The sequence below is a fragment of the Corella eumyota genome, chromosome 2 (assembly GCF_963082875.1).
Source record: "Corella eumyota chromosome 2, kaCorEumy4.1, whole genome shotgun sequence".
Lineage (NCBI taxonomy): Eukaryota > Metazoa > Chordata > Ascidiacea > Phlebobranchia > Corellidae > Corella > Corella eumyota.
In genome coordinates, this window is record NC_137491.1 from 1,540,824 (window position 1) to 1,558,401 (window position 17,578).

The following is a 17,578-nucleotide window of genomic DNA, read 5'->3' on the forward strand; positions in this document are numbered from 1 at the left end:
TCTGTTTAGTCTTTAAGTTTGTTTAGACGATGGTCAGTAGAGATAAACTATCACAAACAGACTACTAACTGACCATACAGCTGTATAATTAATGAGCACACTTTAAATTCACAGACCTTTCAGCTAGGTTCGAATCTGTCACTTTTAACTTAACCCAATACTTTAACTTTTGTATTGGATTTTAAGGCTAACTTTTTTCTGTTTGGATTCGATTTAGCTAAGTAAGTATATAGAGTTAGGGGTTTGCTATATACACATAAAGGTTCCACTGAAAACGATCGATCTTTTAACTTGACATTCTTACCTTCAACTCGAGGGTCACGTGACGTTGTTTTTGCCGTTTTCCATTTTGTTCTTTGCCTTAAAAAAAAAAATTAAAATTTTAAATTTTCTAAAAATTTTTTTAAGTTTTAAAAATTATTAAGTAGTAATTAAAAATTAAAAAAATTATTTTAATCATTAATTGATTTCACAATTTTTATTTAAATCTGATTTTAATCAATAATAAACCTGATTTGATGGATTCCATCATCTATCTTTAATTACTTTCGCTTTTTAAGTAAAATCTGGTTAGAAAATCTATTTTAAACTTTTAAATAAGTATTGAAAACAACTTCGCACCTGGATTTTAAACTAGGATCAAGTTAACGTTATTTGATCCTTAAAACAAATCAGTGTACAGTCGCTCACAACAAAATATTAACAATTCGGCTGACCGGGCTTAAATTTGACGAACGTGAGACTTTAAAGAATTTTAAGTCGAACTTTAAAGAATTTTAAGACGAACGAATCGTCTGGTCGCCTGTTGTCATAGCAACCCGACAAGTACGCGACCCTGGCCCGAGTTTGACCGGGTCAAAAGTTTACTGGTTTTGTGACGTTGACAGAGCGTCGTTGTTGAGATAACAAGCGAAGTTTTTGTCTTTCTTTGGAATTTTAAAACGCTACGAGTTGTTTTTTAAGTGGCCAAGTTTAGATTTTTTTTGGCAAATTAAGGAAAATTTAAATCGAAATTTTTTTTAAAGAATAATTTATTTTTTTACATTTTTTTTTTTACAAAAATTTGTTTATTTTTTATCAATTGCATTTAAATTAAAGAAGCTTTAAGAAAAAAGTTTTCTTGTTCAAAAATTTAAAAAATCTAACTTTAAATATTTAATTTTATTAAGATTTAATTTAAAAATTCTTAAAATAAAATTAATACAATTACCAATATTTTCAAATTTGTATATTCTGAAGGCCTTTTAAAATAAAAAAAACTTTAAAATTAAATGTGAAAATGGCGTCTTTAATTAAGAAATATTTTAACAAACTTAATTAACTTTTGATTTTTATTAATTAAAAAAATTAAGAAAAAAATAAAATTTGAATTTTTTTTTTAAAAATCTTTTTTTTAACAAACTAAAATTTTATTAAAGTTAATAATAAAATGAGATTTTAAGGATTACAAATTAAGATTTTGTCATGTTTATTAAAACTTGGCATTTGCGCGTGGCATATTTAAACCAAGTTACCATAATATTATGACAGTGTTAAAGCATTGGTCAAGCCTAAAGAATAACAAACATAAACACCGGAAAAAACTCGGAATCTGAAACCTAAAAAAGGGCTTATACCCTTAAAAAGGGGGTAACAACAAGTAACTATAACCCTTCCCAAACTCGCTTAAAATATTGGGTTTGGGTGGGAGTTAATTTTTTTATAAATTTTTTTCGATATTCCGTCCATTTTTGTTTTCCGATTTTTCCGCGTTTTCTTTTTTCCGTTTTTTTAACCCATTTTTAGTCATGACGTCATATTCAATAAGCGTAAAACTAAATAAAAAACAACTTTACCGCGGATATAAATAAATCGTGTAACACAGAATATTTTGGTTAAAGTGTTTTTAACGTTGACCTGAAATATTTATGACGTCATAACTGTGGGAAAATTTTAATTAAAGATTGTTTTGTAAATTTTAATTTAATTTTGGTTTAAAAAAGGATAATAAATATTATTTTTAGGTAATTAAAGAAAAACAACTTATTTATAATTTTTTTTTTAAATATTAAAAAAATACGAATAAGTGTATTTGTTTGGCGCAGAAAAAGTAAAAATAAATCAAGTAGGTAAAATTGCATACGGTATAAAAATAATATGAAATTTAAAAAAAAAAATTTTGATGGTACGAAAGCAACGTTTGGCATAAAGTTTAAGAAAAATTGATTAAACTTAATAAAAATTGCGAATTTTTAAAACAAAAAACATTAAATATCTTCTGTAAATGTTAATTCATCTAATAACTTAATACTGTAGTCTTTTAGTTGATTTTCTGATGTTAGTTTTTTGTAATTTAAAGTCCTGAGTACTGACTCACAAGCGCTCTGCACGTACGACACCTCCTGGAACGTTAACACGTTTTGCCATTTCCGCCAGTTGGCGCTCGAGTTGCGCGTCGTTGAGTAGGGGTCGTTTAAAACGGTTTCAAGTAAAAGTTGTTGATTTTTTAAACGGGATTTGAGTTTGTTTTTAAAATTTTTATTAAATTTGTTTAGAATGTTTCGTCCTCGTGAATCCAAATGATCCAATTCGCCCTAAAATATAAATCACGATTAGTTTAAAATAAAAAAACAAATTTTCAAAGGAGAAAAAAAAACTTTTCTGGGAGATGGTTTTATGTTTTTTTTCGCAAGAAGACAACGTAACCCAGATTAAGTTAACGTCATAATCGGTGTTTAAATTGCACGTATTAGCAGATTAAAAAAATAAAAACTACACTAAAAAGTTAAACCTAATAAATTAAACCCAAAATATTATAAGAAAAAATGGGTCACGTATGTTGTCCGGTTCTAGACAAAACATAATTACCCTACGGTCCTCCTAAATTCTCTCCTACGGTAAACGGTCCTCCAAAATTCTTTCCTACGGTATACGGTCCTTCTAAATTCTTTCCTACGGTATACGGTCCTCATAAATTCTCTCCTACGGTAAACGGTCCTCCTAAATTCTCTCATACGATATACGGTCCTCCTAAATTCTCTCCTACGGTATACGGTCCTCCTAAATTCTCTCCTACGGTAAACGGTCCTCCTAAATTCTTTCCTACGGTAAACGGTCCTCCTAAATTCTCTCCTACGGTATACGGTCCTCCTAAATTCTCTCCTACGATATACGGTTCTCCAAAATTCTTTTCTACGGTATACGGTCCTCCTAAATTCTCTCCTACGGTAAACGGTCCTCCTAAATTCTCTTCTACGGTAAACGGAACGTTGTTTTGTTTAGAGCCGGACATCATACGTGATCCGAAAAATTAATAAAAAAATTTGAGTTATATAGGCTTCCGTAAACTTTACTTCGACGTTTCGTAATTAAAAATACATTTTTTAAACCTATATATTTTAACGTATAAAAACAGTACCAATATTCGATATATTTTGCTTAAATCGTATCAACCCCTTAATCTGTAACCAAATTAAACATTAGCTCGGTCAAAGTGTTTAGGCATACGCTTTTTTCGGTATATATCCTTATCCTCGATGTGGGAAAGTCGAATGCGCGAAAACATAGAGTAACATCAGTTACTCCGACCCAGTCTCGAATTGCCTGTGGCAGTTTGGAATATTATAGATTATAATTGCCTGATAATTATACTGCTGATTAAGTGCTGGCTCAGCAGGAGTTGGTACCGTTTATGTTGCCTTACTCAAGGGCTCTAGAGCATGAGAGCAGTGGGGATTGAACCTACGACCTCATGTGTGGTGTAGCAAGTGTTCTTACCACTACACCACGCTGCCGGTGATGCAACTATAACACGTGGACGCAGCATTATTTAAAAATCTTATTAAAAATTTATTCTTGCATTTGTATTCGAAGTTATCCATTCTTTAATATTTGAAGTAAAATCAACTCCAATAAAATCGTAAATTGACTTCGCAATTCTTATCGGTTCTTGACACAAATCTTCATACCTAAAAAAAAAAAATTGAAACAACTTTATTAAAACAATTTACGTCTTCTTTAAATTCAATGTTGGAGGGACAGTTTCATGTTCCGTACTTTAAGTAACAAAAGTTACTCCAACCAAGTCTCGGGTTGACTTTTAAAAGTTTGGGGTTCACATTATTCGGGCTCAAAGGTGGTTAAACATAATACAACAGCACAGGCTCAAGTGTAGATAAAGTGGAATTACTGCGGCTCAAACCCCAAACCTTTTGGCTCGCAGTCGACGCCATGACCGCTTAACCACACTTTTAAACTTTTTTTTTATTTATTTTTTTTCATATCCCCTTAAGGTGATGGGTTTTATATTTTTTTATTAGGTAGGTGTGTGATATTGTGACGTGTTTAAGCTATCCGTAAACGCCGGGCTCACGGGCGAATAGTGTGGCAATGGTGCGGCTCAAACCCCAAACCTTTTGGCTCGCAGTCGACGCCATGACCGCTTAACCACACTTTTAAACTTTTTTTTTATTTATTTTTTTTCATATCCCCTTAAGGTGATGGGTTTTATATTTTTTTATTAGGTAGGTGTGTGATATTGTGACGTGTTTAAGCTATCCGTAAACGCCGGGCTCACGGGCGAATAGTGTGGCAATGGTGCGGCTCGAACCCCAAACCCTTTGGCCCGTAGTCCGACGCCATGACCGCTTAACCACACTACCTGATTTTTTTTAAATATATTTTTTTCCATTTCACCTTAAGGTGATAGGTTTTTATTATTTTTATCGGTAAAGGGTGTGTAGTTAGGACGTGTTTGATCTATATGTAAACGCAGGGCTCAAGGACGATTAGTTGGGGCAATGGTGCGGCTCGAACCCAAAACCTTTTGGTCCGTAGTCCGCTCCCATGTTCGCTTAACTATACACTACTGGACTAAACTTACCTTATTATTCGGTATTTATCTTCCAACCATTTAATCGACCTCCCTGCTTCCATGTTTTGTTGTATACTGCCGCAAGTGGCCGCTACAGAGTCCTTAGAATTTTCATTTTGGTCGAGTTGATCTTTTGAACTTAACTGTCCGCGCGGATCTCGAACCAAATGTAAAACCTGAACAATTAACAGTAATAATATTAATTATGACGTTATATTATGGTTTATTGGGTCCGAAGGTCCAGTTAAATTTTAAACAAAAAAAAACAAATTTTCACCTTAATATCTAATGCTGGATCTTCTAGTATTGGCCTCAAATTTCGAATATCACAAAGTCGTATTATCTTTGCAGCTATGACGTCACGTGTATTACAGAGCTTTCTAGCGCTGGTAGTGTTCACAGGTTCGCAACCCCGACACGTGGCCTGATCGCCCTTAGAGCAAGTCAAAGATGTGCAAAGTGTTTTGCTTTTTTCTCTGTAAAAATAATTAATTTTAATTTAAAAAAACAGTTTTTAGTAAATATTTTTTTTGTGTATTTCGTGCGAAGGTGTGGTGCACCGGTAAAGAACACTTTTTCCCAATAAAAATATTAAAACCTAAATACCATAAGATGCTGCAGCGCCCTTGAGTAAGGCGCTATAAACGGTACGAACTCCTGCTGAGCCAGCACTTAATCAGCAGCATAATTATCGGGTAATTATAATCTATAATATCCCAAACTGCACAGGCAACTTGAGACTGGATCGGAGTAACTGATGTTACTCTATGTTTAAGTTGCTCATTCGACTTTCCCACATCGAGAATAAAGATATATACAAAAAAAATACTGTTTTAAAATAATCTAAATGGTTTACAAACTTGTACCTGAAACAAAAATTATTCTTCAAACAATTCTTCTCTCCCGGGTCTCCCTTAACATCTTTAACTTGATCCTGGATGTTGCAACGGAAGAGGTTATGAAGCAGGAGGACTTTCTTCCTTTCGTGCTCCTTCTGACAATGGGAATCGAGCGCCACTAGTGGTTCATAGAAGTAAAATGAGTCACTTCTTTGGTTGAAGAACTGCCCGAAAAACGTTGACCCAGAACGATGGTTTGTTAAAATAATTACTCCTAAAATGAAAGAATTATTTAATTTATTTTGCAATATGGTTGCTATGAGGTACACCACACATAAAATCGTGGATTCAATTCCCAATGAAATCATGCTGTAGCGCTCTTGAGTAAGGCGCTATAAACGGTATAAACTTCTGCTAAGCCAACACTTAATCAGCAGTATAATTATCGGGTAATTATAATCTATAATATCCCAAACTGCTAAAAGCAACTCGAGACTAGGTCGGAGTAACTGATGTTAATCTATGTTTAGGTCGTGAAGTCGACTTTCTCATATCGGGGATAATAGTTATAGTACTAATTACCTTTTCGCTTAGTTGAATGTGAATATAAACTTCTATCAACTTGGCCAATAGTTGAGAATTGTCTTTGCTTTATAAGTGCCAACGGTCTAGTATATACCAACATTGTACAGGATAGTAGAAGGACCATTAACACAATGCATTGTATCGTAAAAACCCGATATTTTATAAAACGGGAGCTTTTAACTTTTGGGAAACCAGACTTAGCGAATCGATCTCTTGATTGAGATTGTCGGATGTCCATTATCCAAGGTTGATGAAAATTCATAGCAATTCGGGTCGCATTTGTTCTTACTTTAAATCTGCCAAAACCTGTTACAAAATAATAGGTTTAAAAACGGCAGCGTGGTGTAATGGTCAGAACACTTGGCTTCACTACATGATGTCCTGAGTTTGATCCCCACTGCTCTTATGCTGTAGCGCCATCAGGTAAAGCGCTATAAACGGTATAAACTTCTGCTGAGCCAGCACTTAATCAGCAGCATAATTATCAGGCAATATTAATCTATAATATCCCAAACTGGCACAGGCAACTCGAGACTGGGTCGGAGTAACTGATGTTACTTTATGTTTAGGACCGTGAAGTCGACCCCACATCGAGGACAAATGAATAGTAAAAAGTAAACTACAATTTGCAAAAAGATGCATTTATTTAAGTTTACGCTTTTCGATTTTTTCAACCAATAAATAAATCGTTTTTTAAGTAACGTTTAGCAAAAACGATTAAGCAGACTTTGGTCCAACCGTGACGTAATACAACTGTTTGATTATGACGTCACACTACTGTTTATTTAATTACTTTTCATGTGGACGCAATCTAGGCTAAACAAACAACGTTTAAATAATTTGAATATTTACCAAACCAGCATTCTTACTTAAAAGCTTTTAGACTTGAAGGCAATGGGAATCAAACACAAGACCTTTTGTTGTAATGCCAAGTGTTATACCCACTATCTTAATTGCGTAACAATTACAATTAAAAACATAATACAAAGTTATACATAGACTTTGAATGGTAAACATAAATATAAAAACTCTATACTCGCAATTTAAAGTTATGTTAAAGCGGGTTTATTATTGTTGTACTATAGACTACGCTCGGGGCAAAATAAAGTAATTGTTTTTGTAAGTTTTATACATAGGTGATACAGTTAACTTGTTTTAAAGTTTTATTCTTCTTAAAAATATGTGTTAATGTATTTTATAGCTTAACCTATTTTTCGATTGCTTTAACATGTAACAAAATACAACGTTTCTCTTTAGGTTAATAGATCAATTGGTTTAAAGTCCACTAAATTAAGCCTAAATGGTAATTTAACTTGATGATTAGAGTCATATTATTTTTACATTTGAATTGTGGCTGTATTTAAAACTAAGTTTATTGTACTTTAAACATGTATTTAAAGTAACTGTATTGCTTTAAGAAATATACAATTTGTATTTTAGGTAAATATTTAAAATTTAGTAAACTCTATTTGACAAAAACTCTAATGATCCACATTTTTTGTTTTATATTTTCGACTTATTTTGGGTTCCGGTTCGTCTAAACTCCTTTTACTAAACAAAACTTAGTAAAATTATCTCAATTAGTTTGAAACTTCAATTTACAATGCTTTGTTTCGGTTATTAAATAATTTAGCTAACTGATTTTAAAGCATTTCAATCATCTGCTTGGTTACAAAAACGTTCACTAAGTTTACCTTTATAAAGTTATTCTTTGTTCGCTGTTAAGTTGTAATTTATTTCTTGTCTAACTCTCTCTCACATCGCGAGAGAAAGTCCCTTTTTCTTTTAGATTGAGCCATCAAGCGTTAAATTTCTTGCCAACCATTTCCTTACTTTCTCTATTCATCTTTAAACGCTGTGTTAACAGATAGATTATACTTGTCCCATATTTACCATTGAACCCAGTGTTAACAGATAGTTTATACATGTTCAATATTCACCCTTGGGCCCAGTGTTAACAGATAGCTTATACATGCTCATTTTTACCCTCGAACCCAGTGTTAACAGATAGCCTATACTTGTCCCATATTCACCCTTGAACCCAGTGTTAACAGATAGCTTATACTTGTCCCATATTTACCATTGAACCCAGTGTTAACAGATAGCTTATACATGTTCAATATTCACCCTTGGACCCAGTGTTAACAGATAGCTTATACATTCCCATATTCACCCTTGAACCCAGTGTTAACAGATAGCTTATACATGCCCCATATTCACCCTTGAACCCAGTGTTAACAGATAGCTTAAACATGTCCAATATTCACCCTTGGACCCAGTGTTAACAGATAGCTTATACATGCCCCATATTCACCTGTGAACCCAGTAGCTTATACATGCCCCATATTCACCTTTAAACCCCGTGTTAACAGGTAGCTTATACATGTCCTATATTCACCCTTGGACCCAGTGTTAACAAATAGCTTATACATGCCCCATATTCACCCTTGGACCCAGTGTTAACAGATAGCTTATACATGTCCCATATTCACCATTGAATCCAGTGTTAACAGATAGCTTATACATGCCCATATTTACCCTTGAACCCAGTGTTAACAGATAGCTTATACATGTCCCATATTTACCCTTGAATCCAGTGTTAACAGATAGCTTATACATGCCCCATATTCACCCTTGGACCCAGTGTTAACAGATAGCTTATACATGTCCCATATTCACCATTGAATCCAGTGTTAACAGATAGCTTATACATGTCCCATATTCACCATTGAATCCAGTGTTAACAGATAGCTTATACATGCCCATATTCACCTGTGAAACCAGTAGCTTATACATGCCCCATATTCACCTTTAAACCCAGTGTTAACAGATAGCTTATACATGTCCAATATTCACCCTTGGACCCAGTGTTAACAGATAGCTTATACATGTCCCATATTTACCCTTGGACCCAGTGTTAACAGATAACTTATACTTGTCCCATATTCACCATTGAATCCAGTGTTAACAAATAGCTTATTACCAAAATTAAAGAGCAATAGACATTATCAAAACTAAAAAGCATTTTCCATTTTCTAGCAGAAAATGTGGGTTAATAAAAAATGGCGTTTTCGGTAATTATTTTTCTGTAATATACCAACAACTTATTTTCAAAGACAATTGTTTTACTTAAATTTCTTTATTAAATAATTTTTAATATATAACTTACTCTCAAATATAATTTTTAAAAAAGGTATTTTTAGTAGTTCATTTTTTTTTAAGTTGAAGACATTTCAAACAACGCAATACCGTAGGTATATCTTAACCAGCATGCGATGCCAACAATTTGGGCTACTGCAATAAAGAACGCCACAGAAGTTACGACAATTAAAATATTAATGTCTCTCTTCGTTACAGGTTCTATATTTCGTCGTTTCAAAAACATATCTTTAGTCATTGTTGTTGAGGTTAATAGTGACATCAGATTGGATGGTATTGTTGTTTGTGGGGTAGTAGGAATTGCTAAAAATTATTATTTAGAGCTTTATTTCATGGGTGGCGTATTTTATTTTGTGGAAAAACTTTAAAACTTGATCTAATCTAATTTTATAAGTAAAGCAGTTATTTAAAACCTAGTTCTTGCCAAAGACCTTACATACTTCTTTGACTATGTTTCTGCTACTAGGTGCTGTTAATGGTTATGGCATCAAACTACAAGCTGTTCGAGTCGCACTAATGCCACACTATTTGCCTTCAGGCCTAGAGTTACTTTAAACACGTCACAACAGCACTCTTTTTTTAATACAATGCAAAGATTTTTGGGAGTAAAGTTTCGGGTTCGAGTCGCACTAATGCCACACTACTCGCCCTTGAGTTCACAATAAGCTCAACCCACGTCACAACAACACGCCCTTTTTCAATAAAATATGAAACCTATCACCTTAAAGTAATAAGAAAAGAATTTTTTACATAATATTATCTTAAATAAAATGTGTGGCAGTACCAATTGTTGGAGCAAGTAGATCTCGCTGGCAAAGGTACTTATTTAGCGCATCACAATATTCAGTTTCGTACCGAGCACTAGCCCTAGTTTGAACAAGTTTAGCACACTCTCCAGATCCGATTAAAGGTAGTTCAGCTGATCCGACGTGGACAAAACCATTATTATCACTCCATTGAAAAGTGGTTGCATTGAACTTTTGCAGATCAACCCACACATCTTCGCTAACTGCAAAATAAGTTTGTTTAATAAAATTACCCAGTTTTGTGCTATAGTGGTTTTGTGCTCACTAAATAAGGTCTTGTGTTTGATTCCTACTGCTTCCATGTAGTTGTGCTCTTTAGAAAGTCACTATAAACAGTATAACCTCCTGCTGTACCAGTACTTAATCAGCAGCATAATTATCAGGCAATTGTTTTCAATAATATTTCAAACTGCCACAGTCAACTCGAGACAGGTTTCAGTAACAAATTTTACTCTTGTAGGGTCGTGAACTCGATCTTTACACATCAGGATTAATAAACATATCTAAATGCATTACAAAAATGTTAAATACTTACAGTTTAAAGATTTAACTTCTTCGAGTTTGTTAGTTGTGTTCAAAATAACCAAAAATGATTGTTTATTTACACAACCTTGTTTTGCAGAATTAAAATTTGTTATAACCTCTGATACATTGTAGGCATAGGACGAATTGTATTGCTGTGTAGTGGATAATGATTGTGTTGAAAGTTGTGTGGTTGTTTCTACTGTTGTTGTTGTAGGTTGTGTGGTTGTTTCTAGTGTTGTTGATGTAGGTTGTGTGGTTGTTTCTAGTGTTGTTGTTGTAAGTTGTGTGGTTGTTTCTACTGTTGTTGTTGTAAGTTGTGTGGTTGTTTCTACTGTTGTTGTTGTAGGTTGTGTGGTTGTTTCTAGTGTTGTTGTTGTAGGTTGTGTGGTTGTTTCTAGTGTTGTTGTTGTAAGTTGTGTGGTTGTTTCTACTGTTGTTGTTGTAAGTTGTGTGGTTGTTTCTACTGTTGTTGTTGTAGGTTGTGTGGTTGTTTCTAGTGTTGTTGTTGTAGGTTGTGTGGTTGTTTCTAGTGTTGTTGTAGGTTGTGTGGTTGTTTCTACTGTTGTAGGTTGTGTGGTTGTTTCCAGTGTTGTTGTTGTAGGTTGTGTGGTTGTTTCTACTGTTGTTGTGGGGTCCCCGGTTGTGGTAGATGGTACTATAATTTTAAATAAAAAGAATTGATACATAACGACCACCAGACATTATTTGGTACAATGTGAAAATTATTAGGCTTTTAGCATATTTACTTTAGTTTAATTTTGAATAAAAAAGGTTAACAACCATAGACTTAAATTTTTTAAAACAACTTAACTATAAAGTGTTTTAGCTAATCGCCTTAAAGTTAAGAAACATGCAATATAAAGCATTTTACTCTAACTTAAGTTTTTTGAGTGGCATATTTTGTTTTGGGTAAAAACGTTGTATCAAAAAAATCGTATTAAAAATAGTTTTTACATAGAGCTTTTTTTTTAATCCAAGTAACTTTTTATAATATTTTTTTGATTCTGACTCTTTATTACAACATGCGGTCCTAGGTTTGAATTGAACTAGGTAAAAGTATTAAAAAAACTTCTGCTGGATAAATTTTACTTGACCGTCAGATTTTTAAATAATCTTTTCGATTATAGAAGGTGTTACTATTCGAAATTGTTTTACAAAAGGCCCTACATTATGAAAGCCACACCAATCACTATTCGCCTTTAAGCCAAGAGTTTACATAAGGCTTAAAACACATCACAACAGCACACCCTTTCCCAAGAAATTTATGTAGATTTGGAAAGTCAAGTTTCGGGTTGCACTAATGTCACACTATTCGACCTTGACTCTGCAAAAGATTCAACCCACATCACAACAACACGCCTGTTCTCAATAAAACATGAAACATATCAACTTAAAGAAAAACACCAAAAAAATTTACACAATAATATTTTAAATAAAATGTGAGGCAGTATCAGTTGTTGTAGGGGGGGGGGAGCTTTCTCACAAAGGACATTTAACTTTGTTGAGCAATCTTCAGTTTCGAACCGCCAACTACCTTCGCGATTTATAAATTTACCACACCCATAAGATCCGATTAAAGGTAGCTCAGCTGATCCGACGTGAACAAAACCATTATTTCCACCCCATTCCATAGAGGTTGCGCTGATCTTTTTCAGATTAACCCATAAAGGTCTGACATCTGTCGAATAAGTTTGTTTATTTAAATTACCCAGTTTTGTGTTATAGTAGTTTAAACGCTTGGCTTCACCAAATTAAGTCTTGGGTTTGTTTTTTACTGCTTTTGAGTAAGGCGCTAAACGCTATGAACTCCTACTAAGTCAATACTTAGTCATTAGTTTAATTATCAGCCAATTATAATCAATAACGTTCCAAACTGCAAACTCAACTCGAGACTGGGTCCGGGTAACAAAATTTATTTTTGTAAAGTCGTGAAATCGATCTTTCAACATCAAGAAAGAATAAATATATATACATAAATACATCGCAAAAAAAATCAAATAATTACAATTAAATGATACAGCATTTTGAAATTTTTCAGCTGTATTCAAAATAGCAAAATTTCCTTCTTGACAATGACTTTTCGCAAGAAAAAACACGTCGGTTTTATCATCATCTACAGTGAAATGTGCTGAACTTGTTGTTGCTACTCATTCAAAAAAGTTTGTAAATTGACTTATTTTTTTACTGCTGTTTTCAATGATAAATATGGGACTTGTATAGGCTATCTGTTAACACTGGGTTCAAGGGTGAATATGGGACATGTATAAGCTATTTGTTAACACTGGGTTCAAGGGTGAATATGGGACAAGTAGAAGCTATCTTATAACACTGGCTTTAATGGTGAATATGGGACATGTATAAGCTATCTGTTAACACTGGGTTCAAGGGTGAATATGGGACATGTATAAGCTATTTGTTAACACTGGGTTTAAACTGTTAGAAAGTTAAAATTTTTTAAATAATTAATAACTTGGAATTATGTATTTATTAAGTTACAACATTTTATTAGACTTACTGGAGTTTACTTCTCTATATTCTAGTACTTGCAAAACGAATATTACTGCTAAAAGCCTAAGCCTAAACATATCGCTGCTGCACATTTTAAATATTTGCTCAAACTTAGCTTACTTAATTTTGTTGTTTTTTTTTGAAAAATATATTCTCTGACATCATAATAACTATATTCTCTGTCATCATAATATCATAATAACTATATTCTCTGACATCATAATAATTGTATATATCGCAACAATTGCAGTAACAAATACACTTGTAAATGCAAATTAGTTTCACAAAAGTTTTTGATTTTTTTTCAACATTTTTTTGTAATTTTACTTGGAAACAGCAAAGGTGTTTCTTCTCAGCAAATGACAACTTTTAGTAACTGCGTTTATTAACTAGGTGAAATCTGCGCAATATAATTTATTATTATTGGTTGGTAATTTTAAAAGATTGTTTATGCAATTGTTGTGAAATTAACGTTAATTATTAGATCAGATATATTTTCCAAAAACTATGGTTTTATAAATAAGATAACTAAATTAAGTAAGCTAAGTATAAGCAAATAATAAAAAATTGCAGCAGCGATATGTTCAGGCTTTTAGCAGTAATATACGTTTTGCAAGTACTAGAATATAGAGAAGTAAACCTATTTTACAGTAAGTCTAATAAAATGTTGTAACTTAATAAATATACAATTCCAAGTTATTAATTATTTAAAAATTTTTAACTTTCTAACAGTTTAAACCCAGTGTTAATAAATAGCTTATGCATGTCCCATATTCACCCTTGAACCCAGTGTTAACAGATAGCTTATACATGTCCCATATTCACCCTTGAACCCAGTGTTAACAAATAGCTTATACATGTCCCATATTCACCCTTGAACCCAGTGTTAACAGATAGCTTATACATGTCTCATATTCACCCTTGAACCCAGTGTTAACAGATAGCTTATACATGTCTCATATTCACCCTTGAACCCAGTGTTAACAGATAGCTTATACATGTCCCAAATTCACCCTTGAACCCAGTGTTAACAGATAACTTATACATGTCCCATATTCACCCTTGAACCCAGTGTTAACAGATAACTTATACATGTCCCATATTCACCCTTGAACCCAGTGTTAACAGATAGCTTATACATGTCTCATATTCACCCTTGAACCCAGTGTTAACAGATAGCTTATACATGTCTCATATTCACCCTTGAACCCAGTGTTAACAAATAGCTTGTACATGTCTCATATTCACCCTTAAACCCAGTGTTAACAGATAGCTTATACATGTCTCATATTCACCCTTGAACCCAGTGTTAACAAATAGCTTATACTTGTCCCATATTTACCCTTGAACCCAGTGTTGACAGATTGCTTGTACTTATCCCATATTCACCCTTGAACCCAGTGTTAACAAATAGCTTATACATGTCCCATATTCACCTTTGAATCCAGTGTTAACAGATAGCTTATACTTGTCCCATATTTACTCTTGAACCCAGTGTTAACAAATAGCTTATACATGTCCCATATTCACCCTTGAATCCAGTGTTAACAGATAGCTTATACTTGTCCCATATTTACCCTTGAACCCAGTGTTAACAGATAGCTTATACATGTCCCATATTCACCCTTGAACCCAGTGTTAACAAATAGCTTGTACATGTCTCATATTCACCCTTGAACCCAGTGTTAACAGATAGCTTATACATGTCTCATATTCACCCTTGAACCCAGTGTTAACAGATAGCTTATACATGTCTCATATTCACCCTTGAACCCAGTGTTAACAGATAGCTTATACATGTCCCATATTCACCCTTGAACCCAGTGTTAACAGATAACTTATACATGTCCCATATTCACCCTTGAACCCAGTGTTAACAGATAACTTATACATGTCTCATATTCACCCTTGAACCCAGTGTTAACAGATAGCTTATACATGTCTCATATTCACCCTTGAACCCAGTGTTAACAGATAGCTTATACATGTCTCATATTCACCCTTGAACCCAGTGTTAACAAATAGCTTGTACATGTCTCATATTCACCCTTAAACCCAGTGTTAACAGATAGCTTATACATGTCTCATATTCACCCTTGAACCCAGTGTTAACAAATAGCTTATACTTGTCCCATATTTACCCTTGAACCCAGTGTTGACAGATTGCTTGTACTTATCCCATATTCACCCTTGAACCCAGTGTTAACAAATAGCTTATACATGTCCCATATTCACCCTTGAATCCAGTGTTAACAGATAGCTTATACTTGTCCCATATTTACTCTTGAACCCAGTGTTAACAAATAGCTTATACATGTCCCATATTCACCCTTGAATCCAGTGTTAACAGATAGCTTATACTTGTCCCATATTTACCCTTGAACCCAGTGTTAACAGATAGCTTATACATGTCCCATATTCACCCTTGAACCCAGTGTTAACAAATAGCTTGTACATGTCTCATATTCACCCTTTAACCCAGTGTTAACAGATAGCCTATACATGTCTCATATTCACCCTTGAACCCAGTGTTAACAAATAGCTTATACATGTCCCATATTCACCCTTGAACCCAGTGTTAACAGATAGCTTATACAAGGCCTATATTCACCCTTGGACCCAGTGATAACAGATAGCTTATACATGCCTCATATTTACCCTTGAACCCAGTGTTAATAGATAGCTTATACATGTCCCATATTCACCCTTGAACCCAGTGTTAACAAATAGCTTATACATGTCCCATGTTTATCATTGAAAACTTTTCTAGGTCCTGTAACAACGTCAAAATATTTCTTTGTAGAAGATTATCTCGACTATTTTGTCAAAGCAATAGAATCACATTGTCTACCAGGGGATTTTGCTATTTTGAATACAACTGAAAAATTTCAAGATGCTATATCATTAAATTGTAATTATTTGATTTTTTTGCGATGTATTTATGTATATATATTTATTATTTCTTGATGTTGAAAGATCGACTTCACAAGAGTAAATTTTGTTTTCCGGACCCAGTCTCGAGTTTTATTGGCTTAGTAGGAGTTCATAGCGTTTATAGCGCCTTACTCAAAAGCAGCTTAAAAGCAGTAAAAAACAAACCCAAGACTTAATTTGGTGAAGCCAAGCGTTTAAACTACAATAACACAAAACTGGGTAATTTAAATAAACAAACTTATTTTGCAGATAACTCGCCTTTGTGGGTTTATCTGAAAAAGTTCAACGCAACGTCTTTTAGATGGGGTGAAAATAGTGGTTTTGTTCACGTCGGATCAGCTCAGCTACCTTCAATCGGATCTGATGAGTGTGCTAAATTTATAAATCGTGAAGGTAGTTGGCGGTACGAAACTGAAGATTGCCTTACGCGCTTAAAGGTCCTTTGTGAGAAAGCTTCCCCTCCTACAACAACTGGTTCTGTCTCACATTTTCTTCAAGATAATATTTTGAAAATTTTTTTTTCGTATTACTTTATGGTGATGGGTTTTAAGTTTTATTGAGAGAAGGCGTGCTGTTGTGACGTGGGTTGAGCTTATTGCAGACTCAGGGTCGAAAAGTGTGACATTAGTGCGACCCGAAACCTGACCACCCAAAACTACATAAATTTTTCTAGGAAAGGGTGTGCTGTTGTGATGTGTTTTAAGCCTTATGTAAACCCGAAGCTCAAAGGCGAATAGTAATTGGTGTGGCTTTCATAATGTAGGGTCTTTTGTAAAACAATTTCGAATAGTAACACCTTCTATAAGTGAAAAGATTATTCAGAAATCCGACGGTCAAGTAAAGTTTATCCAGCAGAAGTTTTTTTAATACTTTTACCTAGTTCAATTTAAACCTAGGACCGCATGTTGTAATAAAGTGTCAGAATCAAAAAAATATTATAAAAAGTTACTTGGATTAAAAAAAAGCTCTATGTAAAAAATACGTTTAATAAAATTTTTTGATACAACGTTTTTACCCAAAACAAAATATGCCACTCAAAAAACTTAAGTTAGAGTAAAATGCTTCATATTGCATGTTTCCTAACTTTAAGGCGATTAATTAAAACTTTTATAGTTGAGTTGTTCTTTAAAATTTAAGTTTATAGTTGTAAACCTTTTTATTTAAAATTAAAATAAAGTAAATATGTTAAAAGCCTAATAATTCTTACACTGTAACAAATAAGGTCATGTGGTCGCTATTTATCAATTCTTTTTATTTAAAATTATAGGACCATCAACCACAACTGGGGACCCCACAACAACAGTAGCGACAACCACACAACTTACTACAACGACAACACAATCATTATCCACTACCCAGCAATACATTTC

At 33.6% G+C, this 17,578-nt stretch overlaps 1 protein-coding gene across 1 annotated transcript; it reads right to left on the minus strand.

Annotated features, from left to right (window-relative positions):
* Positions 1-2,075: 2,075 nt before the first annotated feature.
* Positions 2,076-7,989, minus strand: LOC145742885 (carbohydrate sulfotransferase 1-like). Its single transcript, XM_082560717.1, has 7 exons — positions 7,971-7,989; positions 6,274-6,582; positions 5,719-5,965; positions 5,130-5,328; positions 4,862-5,028; positions 3,839-3,947; positions 2,076-2,573 (listed from the first exon to the last, which is right to left on the minus strand). The coding sequence occupies exons 2-7, from the start codon at positions 6,536-6,538 to the stop codon at positions 2,247-2,249; spliced, it is 1,314 nt and encodes a 437-aa protein (XP_082416843.1). The 5' UTR covers positions 6,539-6,582; positions 7,971-7,989; the 3' UTR covers positions 2,076-2,246.
* Positions 7,990-17,578: the final 9,589 nt, after the last annotated feature.

Excerpts from the sequence above, each read along its gene's own strand:
- LOC145742885 (XM_082560717.1), bottom strand. The coding sequence starts at position 6,538 with ATGAATTTTCATCAACCTTGGATAATGGACATCCGACAATCTCAATCA. Across the intron at positions 5,029-5,129 it reads ATCCAGCATTAGATATTAAG|GTTTTACATTTGGTTCGAGA; the intron begins GTGAAAATTTGT and ends TTAATTGTTCAG. Across the intron at positions 3,948-4,861 it reads GATAAATACCGAATAATAAG|GTATGAAGATTTGTGTCAAG; the intron begins GTAAGTTTAGTC and ends TTTTTTTTTTAG.